Genomic DNA, 19485 nt, shown 5'->3' with positions numbered 1-19485 from the left:
TTGAGAGAAAGATTGCTGTACGTGATTGAACTTTTCTTTAGAAATTTGAGGAAATTGAGATCGGGATCAGCGTAGTCACACAACAGAAAAGTCAGAAGGTTGAGAAATGTCAAAAGGAACAAAAGTACTCTGTCATTCAGTCTTTACATTTCTCATCAGTTCACTTTGACACTTCTCCCTAGGGTGAATCTGTATCATTTCTAGTTATTCCAGCACGAATTTTTTTTGGAAATCCTAATATAAACAGGAATTCAGTGACCACAATCATTTATTTACTCTCAGTGTTCTGGGGACTAAGCCACTAGAAGGTCGATCATGAGACTGCACCATACTGCTTATAACATGTCAATGCACGTTACTGCTGAAGAATGGAAAGTAACGGAGATTATATTTAAGAACAAGGAGGATTAATAATCAGGGTAACACTGCAGTTAGAGAATGGTTAGATTGAAGCCGAGTGCTCTCCTTTGTCATCTCTTTTGTTCAGATCACCATCTAAAAGTTAATTCCTTCAAATCATCTAATTACAGTACTTTAGTATTCATTAGTAAATTAACAATTAAATATTTTTAAAGCACAACTAGTAAAATGCAAGTAAAGCTAATTAATCATAGTTATTTTAAGCAAACTAACTTTTGAAATTGGGTTCCAGAGAGTGAGTTGTTGATAAAGAAATCACCTAGCAATGATTACAGTGAATCTTGGTAAGAAACTTGAAATAAACCATACTTTCTCACCAAACATGCATCATTCACAAGCATCATTTTTGAGTTAAAGAAATAGCACTTTATGCTGACGGTCATGGATTAGACATCTTTAACATGTTAAACTAGCAGCATAAAGTTCAAGATTGTAATCTAATCCTGGAATTTTTACGCAATCTTTGGGTTTAGGGAGGTTCTCGGTTTCCCTAAAACAACAGTCTTGCTATAAAAACCTGGTATCATTTTTTTTGCCATATCTGTGCGATTTTGTAACCATGTATTTGGATGAACTGCACTGAGATTTGAATAATTACAGGTCAAATTCAAACTATAACATATCTCTCACAATCGGGCTTCTGGGCATGAACATCAAATCTACAAAAGCTTCATATTACTCCAGGTGCAATACTGCTCTTAAATATTCCTCTGCCAGTTTTGCAAACAGACAATAAAAGCGACTTAATCATTTGGCAAGTAACAGCAACTCATGTCCATCATCTGCAATCTTTCTTCTCTGTTGTGTATTCTGATACAGTCCCTTTCACTTTCCCATTTGCACAAGCAAATCATTTTAGTCATTCCATTACTTCACTGCCATTCAAACATATTGCCATCGAGAAATTACTCTTTTCATATTGAGCTGCTCACCAAATAGGATGAAAATTGTGACTAGACATACTGTAGCATCTACGATCACACCAAGACCTCAAATATGTCAGTCAAGGACACGATAAGCCTCTCCTCTATTATTTCAAGCTTCAAAACAACAGCCCAATACATATGCAAGGCTGTCAGGCTGGACACCTGAAAAGCATCCCAGTGGAGAAAGGTAGGTTTACGCAATGCTTCTAGCAGTCCTATCCACTGGCTAACATCAGCACAGACAAAGTGCATAGCCCATATTTTCAGGGCACGAAGAAGGTGTCACAAGAGTAAACTTTTTTTTAAAAAACTGTAAAAATAATCGAAGCTGAATTGGAGCAGTCAGATTCTCATACGGATGCATTTCAAATATAGCATCTCACAGTATTTTTATACGGACACGTTTCATCTAACCTTGTATACTGGAAAGAATTATTCTGAAATGTTCAATTTCCTAAACATCAGTACAGCAGAATAAATCATCGCAGAAACTGTTGTGCAATTTGTAATGTCTCAAATCAATATAAACAGAGATACCAGCCATGAAATTTAGGTGGAAAATTGATAAATAGAAATGACCCAGTTTCTATAGAAAGCACAAATATAACCTCTTGTGGTTACGAAATTCCCATAAGCAATTTGTAAACTTCTTGCAAGGTCTCCACAGACCGCTAGCTCACTGGTTTTGCTGAAATTACCCACTGTCCCAAGGAATATGCCCCCATAATTGCTTCAGTCTGGCATTAAATATGATTGATATTTTAGTGATCCTGTTAACTGTGAAAGCGTTACAAATCATTGCTCTTTCGCCTTCGTGAGGAAGGACAGTACCGGTTCATTGCTTCAGCCTCCAAAACGTCACCTTCCAGCAGTGAATAAGTCACCAACAGAAAGAATATTCCTTCTACTTATTTTATTACCCAGATTAAAACAAGGAAAGTGGAGCATAGAACATTTATTTCAGCAGCAGAAAGACTTTATATTTACATAAAGATAATAGTTTTTTTTAAATCGTATCTTTCCTGGAAAGCTGAACTAGTTGAACCACTTCACTTCAAAATCAAGACATACCATCTGGCGGAAGAGAATACAAAGCAGTAAGTTATGTCTGTTCACGGGTGAGCAGCATCTTAAAGCTTTGACTTCAACTTCTGAAAACGGGAACATTGAAATCAATTCGAAGCACTTACCTCCACCATTCTATACATTTTTCATGTCCATCTCGGGGGAAAATCCAAAATAAATAAGAATAAGTTTCCCACAAAGGTGGTACGTCTTTAAAATTGCTGATGATCTAATCACAGAGGCTATTTATAAAAACATTCCAGTTTCTAAATATTATTGGTTAAAAACTACTGAAAAAACAGCAAATTATCATAGATATAATAGCACCTCTGAACCTCTGGCTTACCAGCAGGGTGAAGACATTCATTGCACGAGTACATCTTGGGCAACAGAAGCACAGAATGTTACGGTTAGATCTTTCTGCTCTGCAGAGATGAACATTTTACTGCAATAATGCTTAATGCAGAACAGTTGATTTCTCTGACTTCTCATCAGTTTTTTTTACCCTTCTCTCCACCCCAATGAGTTATCTTGGGAAAGATAATAAAGCTACATAATTGGCAAGACTAAAACTGCCAGTACAGACAATTTACAGAGCAGGGCCATCATAATTATTACAGGTTAGCCCATTTGTTTCAATTCAGAAACATGCTCTACTAACCTTTAACTTTATTTACTTTACATCTACTCAATGTACAATGCAGTTAATTGTTCCTCAAGGTTGTTAGGAAAATTATACAAATGGATGAACTGATATCAAGCTGAACTAAACATTCATAACATGGGATGGCAAACAGCCAAAAGGTGATTCTCCACCGGTCAGTGAATTTACTACCATTGCTTGCGGGGAAACAAGGCATTCTCTAAGGGTTGGCTAATATATTGAACTTGGTTTTGTTTGAGACAAGCCTGGTGGTGCAGTGGATACAGCTGCAACTTGCAATCTAATTGCTCACTGATTCAAATCCAATCCAAGTCCGTAGTCATCACTCAGTCCATGTTGAGTATGCTGACCTTAGCAGGTTTTGCACAGAGGCTAAATTGTTCCCAGAAGTTCCAGGGTTAAGGAGTTGGGAAACCAGATAAGGTTCCTGCTCCTGCACTTGCTAATGGTTTTGGCATGTATAACCACCTTTATTGCTTGTGCATATGTGAGGTAGCCAGGTGTGGGGGGGGGGGGGAACTTACAAAAAAAAAGGGAAAGGTTAAGGAGAAATCAGAAGCTCATTCAGGAGTAGAGGAAGTAATTGAATTTGTCACATTGGTTTTCCAAAATTATTGGGTTCTTGAATTTTGAACTTCTGCCCGCTCAAAGTAGGTTGTAAATTTCTATTGGTGCACTATAAACGCTCTTCAGAAGAGAAGTTTGTTCCTATGCTATCCCTTTATGGATGATTTGAAGTTACAGACATCCAATGTTAAGTCAATGTGATAACATCCAGAAGCTGATTGATATGACAATCTTCATAAAGTCCATTTCAAAGTCTGGATTAACATTTCTACTTTGTTGACATTTTCGTAACTTTCTGTGTATATTTTGAAGCTTACTAAAAATCAAGGCATGCCAAGAAGCAGATACCTTAATTAGAGAAAGAATGTGGAGATTCAGGGGTGGAGACATTTTTTTGGGGGGTGACTTACACGTCCGTGCAACTTTCTCAAGCTAAAGAATAACTGGTAAATTAAGCATGGGTACAGTTGAATATATGCCAGTTAAAAAAGCTTACATCGTCTGTAAACATCAAATCCCACTGGTTTGCATCCAATGGTAAAAACATTGGATCCATGCAAATAGGTACCACTAATCTTTCTCTAATTAGTAGCAGCCTAATTGGAACCTGAGGTTACAGAATAACCTTCAGTTTGGTTAACCAGTGGGAATGTCCAGGTATTAAGAATCCTTGCCATTATTTATTTATGCCCACAGTGTACAAAAAATATTGCTGCTTAAGATTGGTAGATCTCTCACTATTTGCAGTCACAACACCTTCTCAAAGATTCACCTAACCCTGAAGCCCCTCCTATTGCCATCCCAACAGTCTTCCTGGCTAATAAGCACTCAGACGCAAAGATGGTATCCACTTTGTGCCAAATCTTTATTAGTAAAAACAAGGCCAATACTTTCAACTGGGACAGAAATAAGAGTAAAGTCTTAATAAAGATTTGTCAGAATCTGAAGGAGTGGGAGGCAGTTCATTCAGTGTCCATCTGTAATAAAATCAAAAGGATATACAATTATAAATCCTACACAAGTCTAGAATGCCCTACCACTGGTAAACCAAATATTTGCATGAATCAACTCTCAATGTTTGTTTAAGAGATATTCCTCCATTCATACGTTCCTTCCATGTTCTGTTCAACAGAATGAATCAGGTCTGTGTCAAAGATCGCCACTGATCCTGTACAAAATACCATGGAGCTTACATCAGATCAGAAGAATCTTGCTAATACTAAGACTGTGGTTATATTTCTTACTCCATATTATTTCAAATTGGTCGATGCATTGCCAAACATTTGGTGTAAGTACAGTAAAATTCAGTAAAGTAACGAAACAACTGGCTGTTCATGTCATTCCCAAGGCTGTCACACCAGCACAGCATCTCCATAACACTGGCTATAGTTCAAAGTTAACAGATTACAAATGTGCTCTAATATTGTGGCATGATCCCACTTACACCTACTGTAAAGTATTGAGCTTGGCATCTACAAAAACTGAGATCCACTCCCCAAATCAGGAGTAATGAAAAGATATTAGACACAATAAAATCCTAATGGATTAAAAACATCATAAGACAATGAAAAATGCACCTCTTCCAAAAGACTCGATAGGACAGATATTCTAACCCATTTTGTTGTTAAGTATTAAAGTTAAACAGCCTGACTTCTTTAAATTCCCTAACTGGAGAATGAAGTACACTCTGCACTTCAAGACAATTTCATCTTGGCATCTCAGAGAAACATAAATTACAACCAAAAGCATAGATTAAGACACACAATACTGCTGTAACTGTAGTCGTCACTTCAATCACGAGCAACATTTTGTTGCTTGGGTGTGCTCTTTTTGCATCTCAATATTACATTTTGCTATGTCAGTATCCCATGATTCACAAGTTTTTCTTATGAAAACCAAACAATGGTTAGTGCCAGCTGTTACCAAATGTATAAGTTGAAAATATAAAATATCATCTGCTGAAAATCATCCTAGTTGCCTGGTGAAGACTTTTTGTTTTTTAAAAAACCCATCCATAGTAGCACTTCTTTGGGATCTTTCGCGATATACGGCAGCATGAGCATGCACAACCCATCAAAGCTGCTCCCACTGTATCGAACAAGGTATAAAATAGGACATATTTATCTCATCGTGCCCCAGAGCATGATTACTCAGACTACCCAAGTAAAAGCAGAAAGAAACACTTACTGGTAGACTTTGACAGTTGTGCTTCACTATTTGATTTGATCACCTTGCCGTTACTTTTATTCTCATCAGTTGACTGTAATGGCTGTGTTTTTTCTCCGTGATGTTCCTTTGATTTACTATGGTTCTGGATAACCTGAGCAGCTGTTGCCATCGCAACCTTTGAGTTAAGGCTTTGGGAAGCAAAGGACATAAACTCCTCTTCCTCATCGTCCCCGATGTCCCAAGCATCATTGGTGCTTTTTGCAAACTCATGGAAGCTCGAGGCTCTCTTCGACTTTGATTGAGCGTACATTTTAGAACCTTCTTTAATCAAGCTGCAAAAAAAAAAAACAATATTACTCAGCATCATACTTTTCCTCTGAGCACTTAATCAAAACACCTTGTAAAAATTACGTGGGTTAATTACCTTTTTAAATTTAAGAGATGACATTTACATCAATGATAAAAAAAATGCAGTATCGCAGTAAAAAAACTGCATTAAGTACTGTATTTCCACTTTACCATTCATAAAATTGAAATCACTACAAAAAAAACTTTAAGGTAAGTCTTTTTAAGAAAAGGCTATTAAATTGGTCTTCGTACTAAGTTATTTCTTGGAAAAACAGGAGAATTTAAAGACATTTAATTTAGAAGGTGAATTTTGCTAGAAAATATTGTTGTTCATTATTCATCCATCAAAATGGACAATGTCATGGTAAAAATCAAACTACACTTTGCACAACACTATTATTAACAACACAAACGGTTATAAAATAGGCACCATCTATAGCCTTAAAGAATAGTACTGCATATATATTTATATAATGGCATATATGGCATATATATATATGCCATTATCATTTTTGCACTTGAAACATATAGATATATTGCTAGGATTAGTAAAACAAAATAAATTTGCTTCAACAATACAGATAATCAATTTTGCTGGAAATGCTTTTATGCCGTAAGCATACCATATTACTGCACTTTCAGCAATAGTTGCATAGAAGCTCCATGATGCTGCGTGACAAAGACAACTTCTCAACTGTGATTCAACCCATACTTGAGGTAAGGACATATTCCTTATGCTTCAGACGTGTCTGCACATTGAGCTTTCTGGATAGAAGTTCACAAGTTCACTTTTGTGCCCCTCATATACTGTGTGAAATGATATACAGTGGCTAAAAAATGCCAATTGTTGCCTGAATGTAATGCATATGTGAATTAGGTAGCAGCAAAAGTCTATCACAGGAAAGTAAATTTCCAGATCCAGTAATTCTGCCACAATTCAAAAGACTTACTTTATATAGCGTCGCTGGGCAAGAAATCTCAGTATTCAGTCTTTGACAAATAGAGAAACAGAAGTGCATAAAAGAGCAAACTACAGAAATTCTCTAACTTTATAAAGAACTTCAAGTTGTGAAACCATTTGGGTAGATTTTCTTAAGATGTTTTGTAGAGCACAATCGTGTTTAAAGTATTATGGTAGAATTGCCTGTAAATAATAATAAGCACTGCCAAATATTTTACTTCCGTTCTGCACAAAATTTAACACATCATATTAAAAGATTTAGCATTTTTATTTAGACAATCCATTCAAAACAATTAACTGAGCAGTAAAGAAAAACTAATTTGATCGTTGCATTTACTCTCATGATCTACTATCTGAACATCAAAATGATAAAATTAACCTTGCTCATTACTATAAAATTAAGCTCTTAAATTAAAAATTGACAACTGACAGACCTACCATAAAATCAGTCAAGCAGTGTGAACAAGTCAAATGCAGTTTATCTGATTTGAGTGAACGGAGGTTTACCAGGATACCAGGGATGACAGGTTACTGCTGCCAGGATAGTCTGGATAGGTGTTTTTTTTCTAGGGGGAACCTAATAAACATGTTTGGTAAGGTTAGCATAAATATGATGTTCTCCACTGCCTGGGGAGTAACCAGGGGACAAGTATAAGATGGCAACTAGGGGGATCTCAAAGACAATTTAGAAGGAACTACTTCGTCCAGAGCACAGTAAGATTGTGGAACTCACAGCCCAAAGCAGTGGTTCAGACAGCATAGACAAATTTAAGAGGAAGTTAGACCTTCAAATGAGGGAAGAGGGGAATAGAAAAGTATGGGAGGTAGATGGAGACTCATGTGGAGTATAAACAATGTGGCAATGACTGGTTGGGCCAAGTGGCCTGTTTCCGTGCTGTACATTTTTTCTAAATCTTTCTAAATCTCAGAATGTCTGCGTACTGCTTCATAGTAGAAATGACCGTTGGGACACTGAGGTGACTCCAAAGTAGAATGTTCTGTGTTGAAAATGATGTTCCACACTGAGTTACATGATATCAGCCAAGGCTGCAACAGCAGCTTCAGAACTCCTAAATTAGATTCAGAAAAATAATCAGCAGCATGCCCACTATTGAGATATCCTCTCCGTGTACATGTATGAACATCTGGCAAGAACAGAATTGCTTGGTTGCAATGTACTCGCAGTCAAATTGCCTGCTGATGCTCACTGTTAAAACTCACATATGCAGAATCACCACCTGGATGAGGTACCTGAGTGCAACCGTCAATCCAAACCTAAACTACATACAATGCCTTAAAGGAGAAGAAAGGACTGAAGAATAATAATAGTAATAATAAACCTTGCATTTGATATAGCAAATTATATGAATAAATATTTATTTTTCAAAGGGATTATTATCCCCGGAAAACCGATCCGCCAATCGACTAACAACCAAGGTTCCTACTTACTGCTAGGTAAACAGAGATGTGTGGAGTAAGGAAACTTGGCCACTCTTTCACCTTACCCGGGAATCGAACCCAGGTCCTCTCGCGAGGCAAGTGCTTCAACCACTAAGCTGCAGGACTGATTCCACAAACTAATAGAGAGGGAAAGATTGCTACATGTAACTAAATGCATAGTTATCCTCAGATCTTAGTCTCTGTGATACCAAATCTAGAATGCATGGTAAGAGCTCACTATGAACTGCTCAGACCTACAGATGAGTTTACCCAGCCTTACCTTGTAAAATACTTTCCAATGGTAGAAGCTGTGTTTTCCATTCAAATGGTTAATTTGCTGCAGTGATTATACAATATAATAATAATAATAATCCTTGGACTTGATATAGCTCTTTATGATCTGTACTAATCCTATTAAAATAAAATTACATTAATACAACTGTAATAAAAATACTGATTGTGACAAGGGTATTGTTACATCAGTCTGTGTATATGTTGCAGTGGGTTATTAACTTGACTTTTTTGTACGTTAAAAGGGCAAATTAGAAATAAACTCATGAAGTGCCAATATATTATTAGTTATATCAGAGAAAATTAAAAAGCCTTTTTATGGATAATCTGATAATGTAATTGGGAACAAACAGAGCAAATAATCCCAATGCTGAGGTGCATCTAAATATGCCAATGTGATTGATGGTGGTGAGATTAGGGCACTTTTTTCAACACTGCCAGATACCTTTACAGTAACTCACATACAGCAAAAGCATAACTTGAGTTACCAATCTTTTTCCAAGATTAAGTGAAAAAAATCCTTGCATTTGATATAACTCCTTATTCCAGCTTTAAGACATCTCAAAGCACTTCATAGGATATACTGTAAAGTTTAATGACTATATCTAGTGGGCGAAACACGGCAGCCAATTGCCACAGCAGTGTCCGACAAACAGTCATGGATTGATTGACCAAATTATTATTTTTTGAAGGAATTATTACCCTCGGAAAAGCGATCCCCCAATCAACTAACAGACGGGTTCCTAGTTATTGCTAGGTAAACAGAGGCGTGCGTGTGGTGTAAGGAAATTCACCTAAGGTTTCGCCCTGACCCGCCCGGGAATCGAACCCTGGTCCTCTAGTTAGTTTATTAAAATAAACTAGTCAAGGGCTCAATGCTGGCCACAGATCCTGGTGTCTGCTACTGTTTGCAAATGAATTTAGCAATACTACTGTACTGTCCATTGAAATGCTATTTCACACATGTACATCAAGTCTGATTTTCAAACCTGGTAAATAATTAATCATGTAAACAATAGTTTTATAACTCACGTACACTGAATAAATTAAATTTGCCATACAGGGAATGGAAATATATTAGAGGGAAGGCCAAGTTAGACTAAAAATATCCCCAAAATGATACGAGAAATAAAAACTGCATCACATAATTTCAGCTATAGATTGTTGAAGTGCTGCACAGCTACATAAATGTCCGAAAATCTTTTTACAGAACTCACTCGTTAGTAACATATCAACAAAATAAACATTTCCAAATCTAGTCCATGAGCAACAAGTTCAAGATAGAAGTGAACGTTTCATAAGATGTTTCTGTAAATATGGATTGAGTTTTTTTTAAAGAATCATGATCAAAAATTAGCAAGATCGTCAAAAGTTATCAATGCCATAGTTTAACCATATTTGCTCCAAGATGCTACCCCGCATGAAGGGCGCTTTATAAATAAAACTTCTTGTATTTAATTACATATTTGTAAAAAGGCTACTCTACTTTAATTTGCTGGAGAGATGAAACGTGGAAGCAACAGCGAACGTATATCAGAGTACAGTAACTCACACAAGTCATATCAGTCGGGACTATAACATTTAATATGACTTACACAAAGTCCGAGCCACAGGCAAACTTGTATAAGTCATATAAAATCTGGTTTAACCAATAATCTACACTGCACATGAGTAATTCAATGCAGCCAGTAAGTGTGTGCATCCAATACTTCGTCACTACAGCTGGTAAGTGCACATGCGGTGATGGGTCAAGACTATGTTTCCTGTGATTCAATGTGCCTTGTCCCGTCGCTGCATGAGCATCTACTGGCAAGCATTGGAATCACACTGAATCGTGGGAAATGGTGTTGTTCTGCACATGCCTCAATGGATCAAGACTAAGTTTCCCGTGATTCAATGCATGGTAAGCAGGTCAGGATGTCAGTTTCCATGATTTAATGCACCTGGTAAGTGCAGGAGCAATGGAGAATTGGGGAGCGGTGTTACGAGTTGATTAATACAATGAAATATTTCTATAAAAGATTTGGTTTGTACTATTAAAATGTACCCTAATTGGCACGACTCAAGACTCTCCTGTTCGACCATGCCTTCGGCCGCCCTCCTGCCTCTCTCATCCCAACCCTTCCCCTCCTACCCTCGGGTCCGGATCCATGACTGTTCAGCGCTTTGGGACGCCCTCCCGACGTGAAAGGAGCTCTACCAATATAATATTGTTGTTACTTCTCTGTTACAGTGAAAGCCACAAATGCTTAAATACATTTATACTGAGCTTGAACACAAGTGTATTGAATGCTTGCATGCAATATTTAAATTGCAGTAAACAGGACCTTGTCCTGGAAAAGTTCTAATACTTTATGCTCATCATTAACCAGCAACATTTGGTCTTGTACCCAAGACAGTCACAAACTATCAGATACCAAAAAAGTGAAGAACAAGTCCTGACCAATCATTTGAAATTGAAACCCAGATTAACTACATTCTTTCTGTTACATGCTTATTAGAGAACAGTATTTCCACCAAAAATCAGACGCCCTAATTATGGGGCAAAAGCCAAATTACTGAAAATTAGTCCCACAAATAATTGCTGCTGTAAAAGAATGAAGATCATTCAGATTGAGAATAGCATCTCACCCAAACACAAAACATTAAATTGTGCTGTAAACCTACTTTTTATGTAGCCGAGGATCAATTGGGGGATGTTGTGCTCCATATACTTGCTGTATACTAAGGAAAAAAGAAAGACATGCTATATAAGTGTAAAGAATGAATAAAACAGGCATCATTTACACTTCATATTGCAGATCTGTGAACAGAGAAAGAGGACACAATACAAGAAAATCAAATTCATACTAAATGAGCTGGATTTATAGCTGCAACCAGGAGCATTTCGATAAAAGATTACAAAATGAGACTGTGAAGAAACAGCAGGCGTTTCTGTACTGTACAGCATTGTGTACTTCAGGTCCTAGAAAAAATAGCAACAGTCAAACTAGGCAGGAAAAAAAACTCAATAGCTTGTATTGTAGTTCTGAAAATGCAGAATTTAGCTCACAGCAGGATGAAATTTCAACTGAACATGCTTTCCCATTGCAGTTGCACCAATTCAGATCATGCACTGGTTAGTGGCAAAAATTAGCAACCTGTTTATAAACCCATCTCATACAATTTTCCTGCTTCACGTTATAAGCATTTCCTCCAAACTGCAAGCAGAATAAACAAAGATATTGAAGAGTAAGTAGTGGAAAATGTCAACCATTGGCTTGAGATGGGATCATAGAATGAGTAAAAAGTCAAGCAGATGTGCAGTTGAACAATGCAAGATTGAATTACATCAGTATCTTTTATCTTCTGCTGCCAAATTGGTATTATGAGCTTCTCCCACCTCTCAACGTTTCTCCCCTATTAACCTGAATTTAGTTACCTCTGCTGGAAAACAGTATCTCACGCTCTGGAAGCTTTGTGATCCCTTGGCCAAATGACCATTCTTCACGGAAGAGTTTAAAGAGTGAGCATGTAAGCTATTATAGCCACTATATTTAAGCCTCATCCTATTTTCACATACATAATAATAATCCTTGCATTTGATATAGACCCTTTTCACATCTTCGAGACGTCTCAAAGCGCTTCAAAGAATATAACGTAAAGTGAATTGACTGTATATAGATTAGAACCTGGCTGATTAACAGTCCATTCATATTAAACATGTAAAAGACAGCACTATTACCATCACAGAGAACTCATAACTAAATTTAGTGAGGTGCTGCATGGGAGCATTAACCTAAGCAGACTCCAGCTACGAATATGACAGCAGCACCATTTCAATGTAAATGCTTACCATTGACCGAACTGGCCCATAACCACTACCCTTTCAAGCTGTGAGTGAAGAATTGTTGTAGAGATCCCTCCCACTGTTAACGATTAGGAACATGGTTTCACTATCAAATGTGCATTACGGTCACAAAATGTGTAAGTACGAATCTGCGCAAGAAACAACCATCCAGCTACTTTACAAACAACTCTGCAATATAAAACAGGACTGCTTTGACAGCAGTGAGAATGAATTTCTCAATATAAAACATGCTGAAAGACATTAACAGTTGTAAAGCACCCAAAACAAACCTCAATGCAAACCAGCGAATCTAATACAAGCACCATCAGCCAAATAAGTTATTACACCTTGTCCTATAATATTCTTCAATTTAATACAGCACCTGTAACACAGAAATATCTCAAAGCTCTTATAATCCTTGCATTTGATATAGCGCTTTTTACGTCTTCTAGACGTCTCAAAGCATTTTGCAGAATATACTGTAAAGTGAATATTTGTGGGCGAAACGCAGCAGCCAATTGCGCTCAGCAGTGTCCCACAAACAGTCGTGGATTGAGTGACCAATTACATTGTTGGGTTTTTTTCTTGAGGGATTATTATCGACCTTTATCTCTTCAGATAAAGGCTGCCATGTGCATTGACTATTTTTTGTGGGCAAGTCAGTTTGTACTCAGTCAGGCCCACAAACAAACGTGAAGTGAACAGCCTATTTAAGCGCTCTGAGACTCTACCCTGCGTAGAGGGCGCTATATAAGTGCAAGTTGTTGTTGTTGTTGTTTATAGAGAAAACAGTTTGTCAGGACACCAGGAGAAATTTCCTTTTGTTTTTTTAGGAATAGTGCCATGGGACCTTTACCATCTACCTGCACAGCAGGCAAACCTCGGTTTATCAACAAACAATTGGGAATATATCAAACTGCGGTGTGCAGTTTTGTTTTGTTTTGAACACTTGTGAAATACCTTGTAAAACAGGTTCACAAGGTCACAAATAACTTGTATTAGAATACAAGGTAAAAGTCACTCAAAAGCTATAATTAATGTAATGTAAACCATGTACGATCTCATAAATTTCAGTGTTTCAGGCTATTAAATGTTGCATGAGCCAATTTATTATGTAAATGCTTACCTTAGTTTTCTATATTTATACCTTTAAGATGTCGCAATACCTTTCACTACACATACCTTGTGCAACATCAGTTACACATCTCCAAGAATTGTAGAAGTGACATTTTTAAACAAGACGGTTGGTGGTCACAGTTGCAATGTCACTACAGTACAATCCAGACATAACATTTAGATTTACTTGTACATTTTAAACAATGAGCTCTGGAAGAGACAAAAGCATTTTAGAAAAAATTAATTGCATTTTGTTGATGGATAGACTGATTATGAACCAGATCAAACATAAGATATATTATGTTTCAATCAACCATTCACATGGATACAAATGGACTTCAGAGAAGAATTACGGCCCTTCAAAACGATTATTCTCCCAAATACATGGTCTCATTTGTGCTCATACTATGAAGTTTGGATACATTCAATTCAGCCAGGTCAGGTGGAATCAATCCAAATGTAAAGATATATAGTTACATTTGATAGGTAAAGTCTGCAAAGTTGAACTGTCCCAAGGGCCTCACACAGTTAGTTACTATGATATTAAGACCTGTTATGAAGCCAATCGCACCGGATCACCTGTGCCAACAACATTCCAAAAGCAGCAATGGTTGAGGGACAAATATTGGCCCATACGTGAGAACTTCCCGCCTTTGCAATTAAATATAAAAACCTTTGATGGGCAGCTCTGTAGTTTTAGCTGATTAAACTCCACAATACCCCAATAGGGGGCCAAGCCTTGGCTCTTTCCAAGCTGTGGTGAATACTCTCCAGAATTAGGTAAACAGGATATATTCCTGCGGAGAGAGTGCATGTTCCATTCCAGACACAGGAAATTTCCAAGTGTTGGTGGCATTTACATTTGAAACTGTCTGGTTCAGATACTCTTACAATGGATTTCCGCATCTGTCAGACCCCGGCTGACCAAAACGAATATGTTTCTTTCTAACCATTACTTTCAGAACCAAACTGAATGTTTTTGCTTTTTATTTTCCAGGCTTCATTGTTCTCAGTGGTCATGAAATGGACGTAAAACATTGGGTGCTTGAGGAGCATTGAATTGCTGCTTCTCAAAGTTTATACACGGACACAATGTGTACAGCATCATGGTTAGCGTTCCAACTGTAGTGTGGTGAGCAATTATTGGGTAGAATTAAAGAAAATCTGTACTGTGGGAGGCAATATGGCTGATATAATTCAGTGGGAGGAGAACATCTTTGAAGAAGAAAACACAATAGAGTACTCCATGGTTCCAACTAAAAAAAAACTATACAGCAATTGATGATAGTCAGACTCTGCAAGAATCCCCTTTCAATTATGTCAATTGAGCAATCTTGTCTGGGAGAAAAGTTAAACTTCGGGGATCTCCAGACCGCTTCAACTGAACAAATTGATTCAATGGTACACTGTAGGGCACACAAATGGAAAACTGCTGCACACATCCCCCCACAATATCAACATTTACAGGGAAAAATACATAAATGACTACAAAACATGTGAACCGTTTGTGTCACTTAAGAGCAGAGATGAAGCACATCATGAAACAGCATTTTAGAAAAGACTATAATACAGAATTCATACACACAAACAATGTATAAAATGTGTGGCAAAATACTTGGCCAGCAGTCATTAGAATCTATGATTTGAAGGGAATTGCAATTCTGAAGTACTCATCAGCTAACACGAGAGATTAGAACAAAAAGGTGATAAAAATGAGGTTAATAGTCACAGGAACAAAAATATTTATGAAAAATTATAAAAATGACTCACCCTGAAAAATACATCAATGAAGCCAAGTGTTAAATGGCTGCAGTGAATGATCTATCATATTTAATGCTGGAATTAGACTTCCTAATCATTAAAAAAAACTACATCTACGCGAGTTCTCCATCCCCTATTTCAGCATATTTACCACAACTTTAATCTGTCCCCTTTGCCAGTTGACAAAACAATCCAATCTAATTTCTATTATAGTCTCAGTTGCGCTGTCACGATTGCATACAAATACAGTCACTCACTCCATTTCACAGTAAATCCTGTGAAGCGCTTTGAGACATCCTTCCAATGTGATAAGGCTCTAAACCAAATTCAAGGATATTATTATAATTTAACAACTGAAAGCATGCACATCAAAAATATGCTGCCATTTTAAAGCTGTACGCCATCACTCAAAACAATGTAAACAAATTGACATGTCAGAGAATTACCTTTGTGTTGGATGCATGTGTACTTTCGATGCTACATATGCACTTGGAACCAAAGCACCCAATGAGAATGCACACGATCCAGCATAAAGGTAACTGAAGCTGGTAATGAAACTTCAAACCTGACTACAGCTTGAGAAGCTTTGATGCACCAGAGCTTTGTTACAGCAACCATGTACTGAATTTGAATTATTAATTTCTCATACATTTAACTCACTTTATTTCGAAAAGGTGCAAAGGCATCTTCATTTTGCGTGCCAATACTTCAACAAATGATGCACCTATTCACCTTGTGATGTTAGTGCCCACTCTCCCTAACTTTGTCAGATGCCAGGATAAGTAGGAAATGCTGCACTCGTTTATTTTGAAATCATGGTATTTCCTGTATAACATAAACCCCAATACTACAACTGGTCATGACACTGGCAAATAAGAGGGAATATGGGTTTCTGTCACCTTAAATACAAAGGAAGGAGATTTTTTTTTAAATCAACATTTTCCAGTAATAAACATGTTACTCAGTAGACATAGAATGAAAGTACAGCATGCAAGGAATGTCAACAAATACTGTTAATTCAGGACACTGACATCCATCCCTAAGCATGCATATCTATGTTTCTGAGGTTAATGCATGCAGCTAGTTCATACTGCCACCATGCAGCATAAAACTCATAAAATTCAATGAACATACAAGATAAGGATGACGAGGAAGTTAAGATCATCAAAATGAAATCTTACTTAACTGTTTACAAACATTGGGCCAAAAAAAGTTAAGTTTGTAAGGGGCAAAATGTGATACTTTTGTAGCATCGTTGACAGCTCCAAATTTCAGACGGCCAAAAGTTGTATATTGCTGCAAAAGCATCTTGATTATCATAATTTGGGGGTGATGATGAGAAAGGGGGCAAAATAAAGAGAAAGACAGTACTGTTAAATCATTGAACTATGTTCCTGCATTCCTTCGTCAGTGCATTACTAGTATGAACACAGCATTGGTGTACATTGGAAGCAAGGCCAAAGCATGAAGCAGTGAAGTGAGACAGACTGAGCCTGATCCTCAGCAACATGTAAGTGTTTAACCATTGGCATAGTACAGGTGCGCAGCTACTGAACACAGACTTGGTCTGGATACAGAACTGAGGTAAGGGAGTCAGACGCAGATAAGATGTGGGCAAGAGTGTCAAGAGGGAGGGTAAGGGGGTGGGAGTATGAGAGAGAGAAAGGGGTTAAGAGGAGGTAAGAGAGAAGTGGGTATAAGCGGGTTAGAGAGGGGGGTTTGGAGAAGAAAGGTGGTTGGGAGAGGATGGGTAAGGTTTGTGTATGTCTGAGACAATAATAATAAACAATAATAGAAATACATAATAATAAGTGACAACCCTGCGAACCTCTGAACCAAACTGAAAGAGATGGGAGGGGAGGAGAGAGGGAGTTCAGGGGGCAAGAGAAAGAGGGGTTTGGAGGAGGAGAAAGAGGATGTTAAGAGAGGACGAGTAAAGTGGTGGTGGGAGTGACTGAGATAGCAATAATAAATAACAAATACATAATAGTAAGTGATAACCCAAACAACCTCTGAGCCAACCCCAGCCTTACAGAGAGAGAGGCACAGAGAGAGGCACAGAGAGAAAGACAGAGATATCCAAGAAGAGGCAGAGCGAGAGAGAGAGAGACAGAGGGGGACAGACAGTCAGAGAGAGAGAGACAGACAGACAGACAGACAGAGAGAGAGAGACAGACAGTCAGAGAGAGAGAGACAGACAGTCAGAGAGAGAGACAGACAGTCAGAGAGAGAGAGACAGACAGACAGTCAGAGAGAGAGAGACAGACAGTCAGAGAGAGACAGACAGACAGACAGAGAGAGAGAGACAGACAATCAGAGAGAGAGAGACAGACAATCAGAGAGAGAGACAGACAGTCAGAGAGAGAGACAGACAGTCAGAGAGAGAGACAGACAGACAGTCAGAGAGAGAGAGACAGACAGTCAGAGAGAGACAGACAGACAGAGAGAGAGAGAGAGACAGACAGTCAGAGAGAGAGAGACAGACAGTCAGAGAGAGAGAGACAGACAGTCAGAGAGAGAGAGACAGACAGTCAGAGAGACAGTCAGTCAGTCAGAGAGAGACACAGACAGAGAGACAGACAGACAGACAGAGAGAGAGACACACAGAGGCAGAAAACGATGGGCACAAAAAAGAGAGAGAGACAGCGAATGAATTGGACAGTCAATTAATTGGTGAGTGAGTTACAGTCAGCGAGTGAGCGAGTCCCGAAGTGAGTCCAAGTGCACGAACCTTCCGGGAACCTTGGTATTCCTCTTCCAGAACTGCCTCTTGTTATCGCTCGCCATGACCTCGCTTTTATTTAAAGTGCAACGTCTTCTCCTTCTCCCCCTCTCTCTCTCTCTCTCTCTCTCCCTCCCTCTCTGTTTGTGTGTGTGACGGTGATGATTGTTGTTGTATTTAAATTAATATATATATATATGTATATAATTTTTTTTAAAAAATGAATGATAACAAAAACTCACTCGACGACGAGGAGGAGGAGGAGGAGGGAGGGGGGGGGCGGGGGAGCGGTGGTGGGGGGGTTGGGAGAGAGCGACGGTTAATATTTACGCCTCATCCGGACAGGTGGAGGTGGCGGAGAAGGCGGCGGCAAACCGTGGAGCGAGCGGCCATGTTGGCGTCCTGCCGAGAGCTCGCTTTCTATTGGTCGAGGACCCCCTACCACCACCTCTCCGGGGAAGGTCCGCCGAGCAGCCAATCAGCGCCAGGGATACTGCCAGGTCTCCCCCGCCCCACCCCACCCCCTCCGGTGACGTCATCTGATTGACAGGCCCCGCAAGGCCAGCTGTGCCTGATCCTGGTTGGTGGCTGCTTTTGCTGCTGAAGGGGGGGAAGGGGGTGGGGGTGGGGGGGGCTACTGCACAGCTTAATAATAATGATAATCCTTGCATTTGATATAATAATAGTAGTAATCCTTGCATTTGATATAATAGTATTATTAATAATCCTTGCACATGATCTAATATTAATAATAATCCTTGCACATGATCTAATAATAATAATAATCCTTGCACATGATCTAATATTAATAATAATCCTTGCACATGATCTAATAATAATAATAATCCTTGCACATGATCTAATAATAATAATAATCCTTGCACATGATCTAATAATAATAATAATCCTTGCACATGATCTAATAATAATAATAATCCTTGCACATGATCTAATAATAATAATAATCCTTGCACATGATCTAATAATAATAATAATAATCCTTGCACATGATCTAATAATAATAATAATAATCCTTGCACATGATCTAATAATAATAATAATCCTTGCACATGATCTAATATTAATAATCCTTGCACATGATCTAATAATAATAATAATCCTTGCACATGATCTAATAATAATAATAATCCTTGCACATGATATAATAGTCATAATAATAATCCTTGCATGTGATACAATAACAAT

At 38.1% G+C, this 19485-nt stretch overlaps 1 protein-coding gene across 2 annotated transcripts in view; it reads right to left on the bottom strand.

Moving 5' to 3' along the window:
• Positions 1-18415, bottom strand: part of LOC103179139 (TBC1 domain family member 22B) — a 120413-nt gene extending 101998 nt beyond the window's left edge. Inside the window, exons 1-3 of one of the 2 annotated variants that reach the window (XM_007894266.2) lie at positions 18289-18415; positions 11519-11575; positions 5830-6143 (exon numbers count right to left, since the gene is read on the bottom strand). In XM_007894266.2, the coding sequence (XP_007892457.1) occupies positions 5830-6143; positions 11519-11575; positions 18289-18344 (427 nt within the window). In that variant the 5' untranslated portion in view covers positions 18345-18415. The remainder of the gene's footprint in view (positions 1-5829; positions 6144-11518; positions 11576-18288) is intronic. The other variant, XM_007894267.2, reaches the window with a different exon arrangement.
• Positions 18416-19485: the final 1070 nt, after the last annotated feature.

This window comes from Callorhinchus milii, unplaced genomic scaffold, assembly GCF_018977255.1.
Source record: "Callorhinchus milii isolate IMCB2004 unplaced genomic scaffold, IMCB_Cmil_1.0 Scaffold19, whole genome shotgun sequence".
NCBI classification, from domain to species: domain Eukaryota; kingdom Metazoa; phylum Chordata; class Chondrichthyes; order Chimaeriformes; family Callorhinchidae; genus Callorhinchus; species Callorhinchus milii.
Note: the sequence above shows the minus strand (reverse complement) of the source record. Positions and strands in the feature narration are given on the sequence as shown.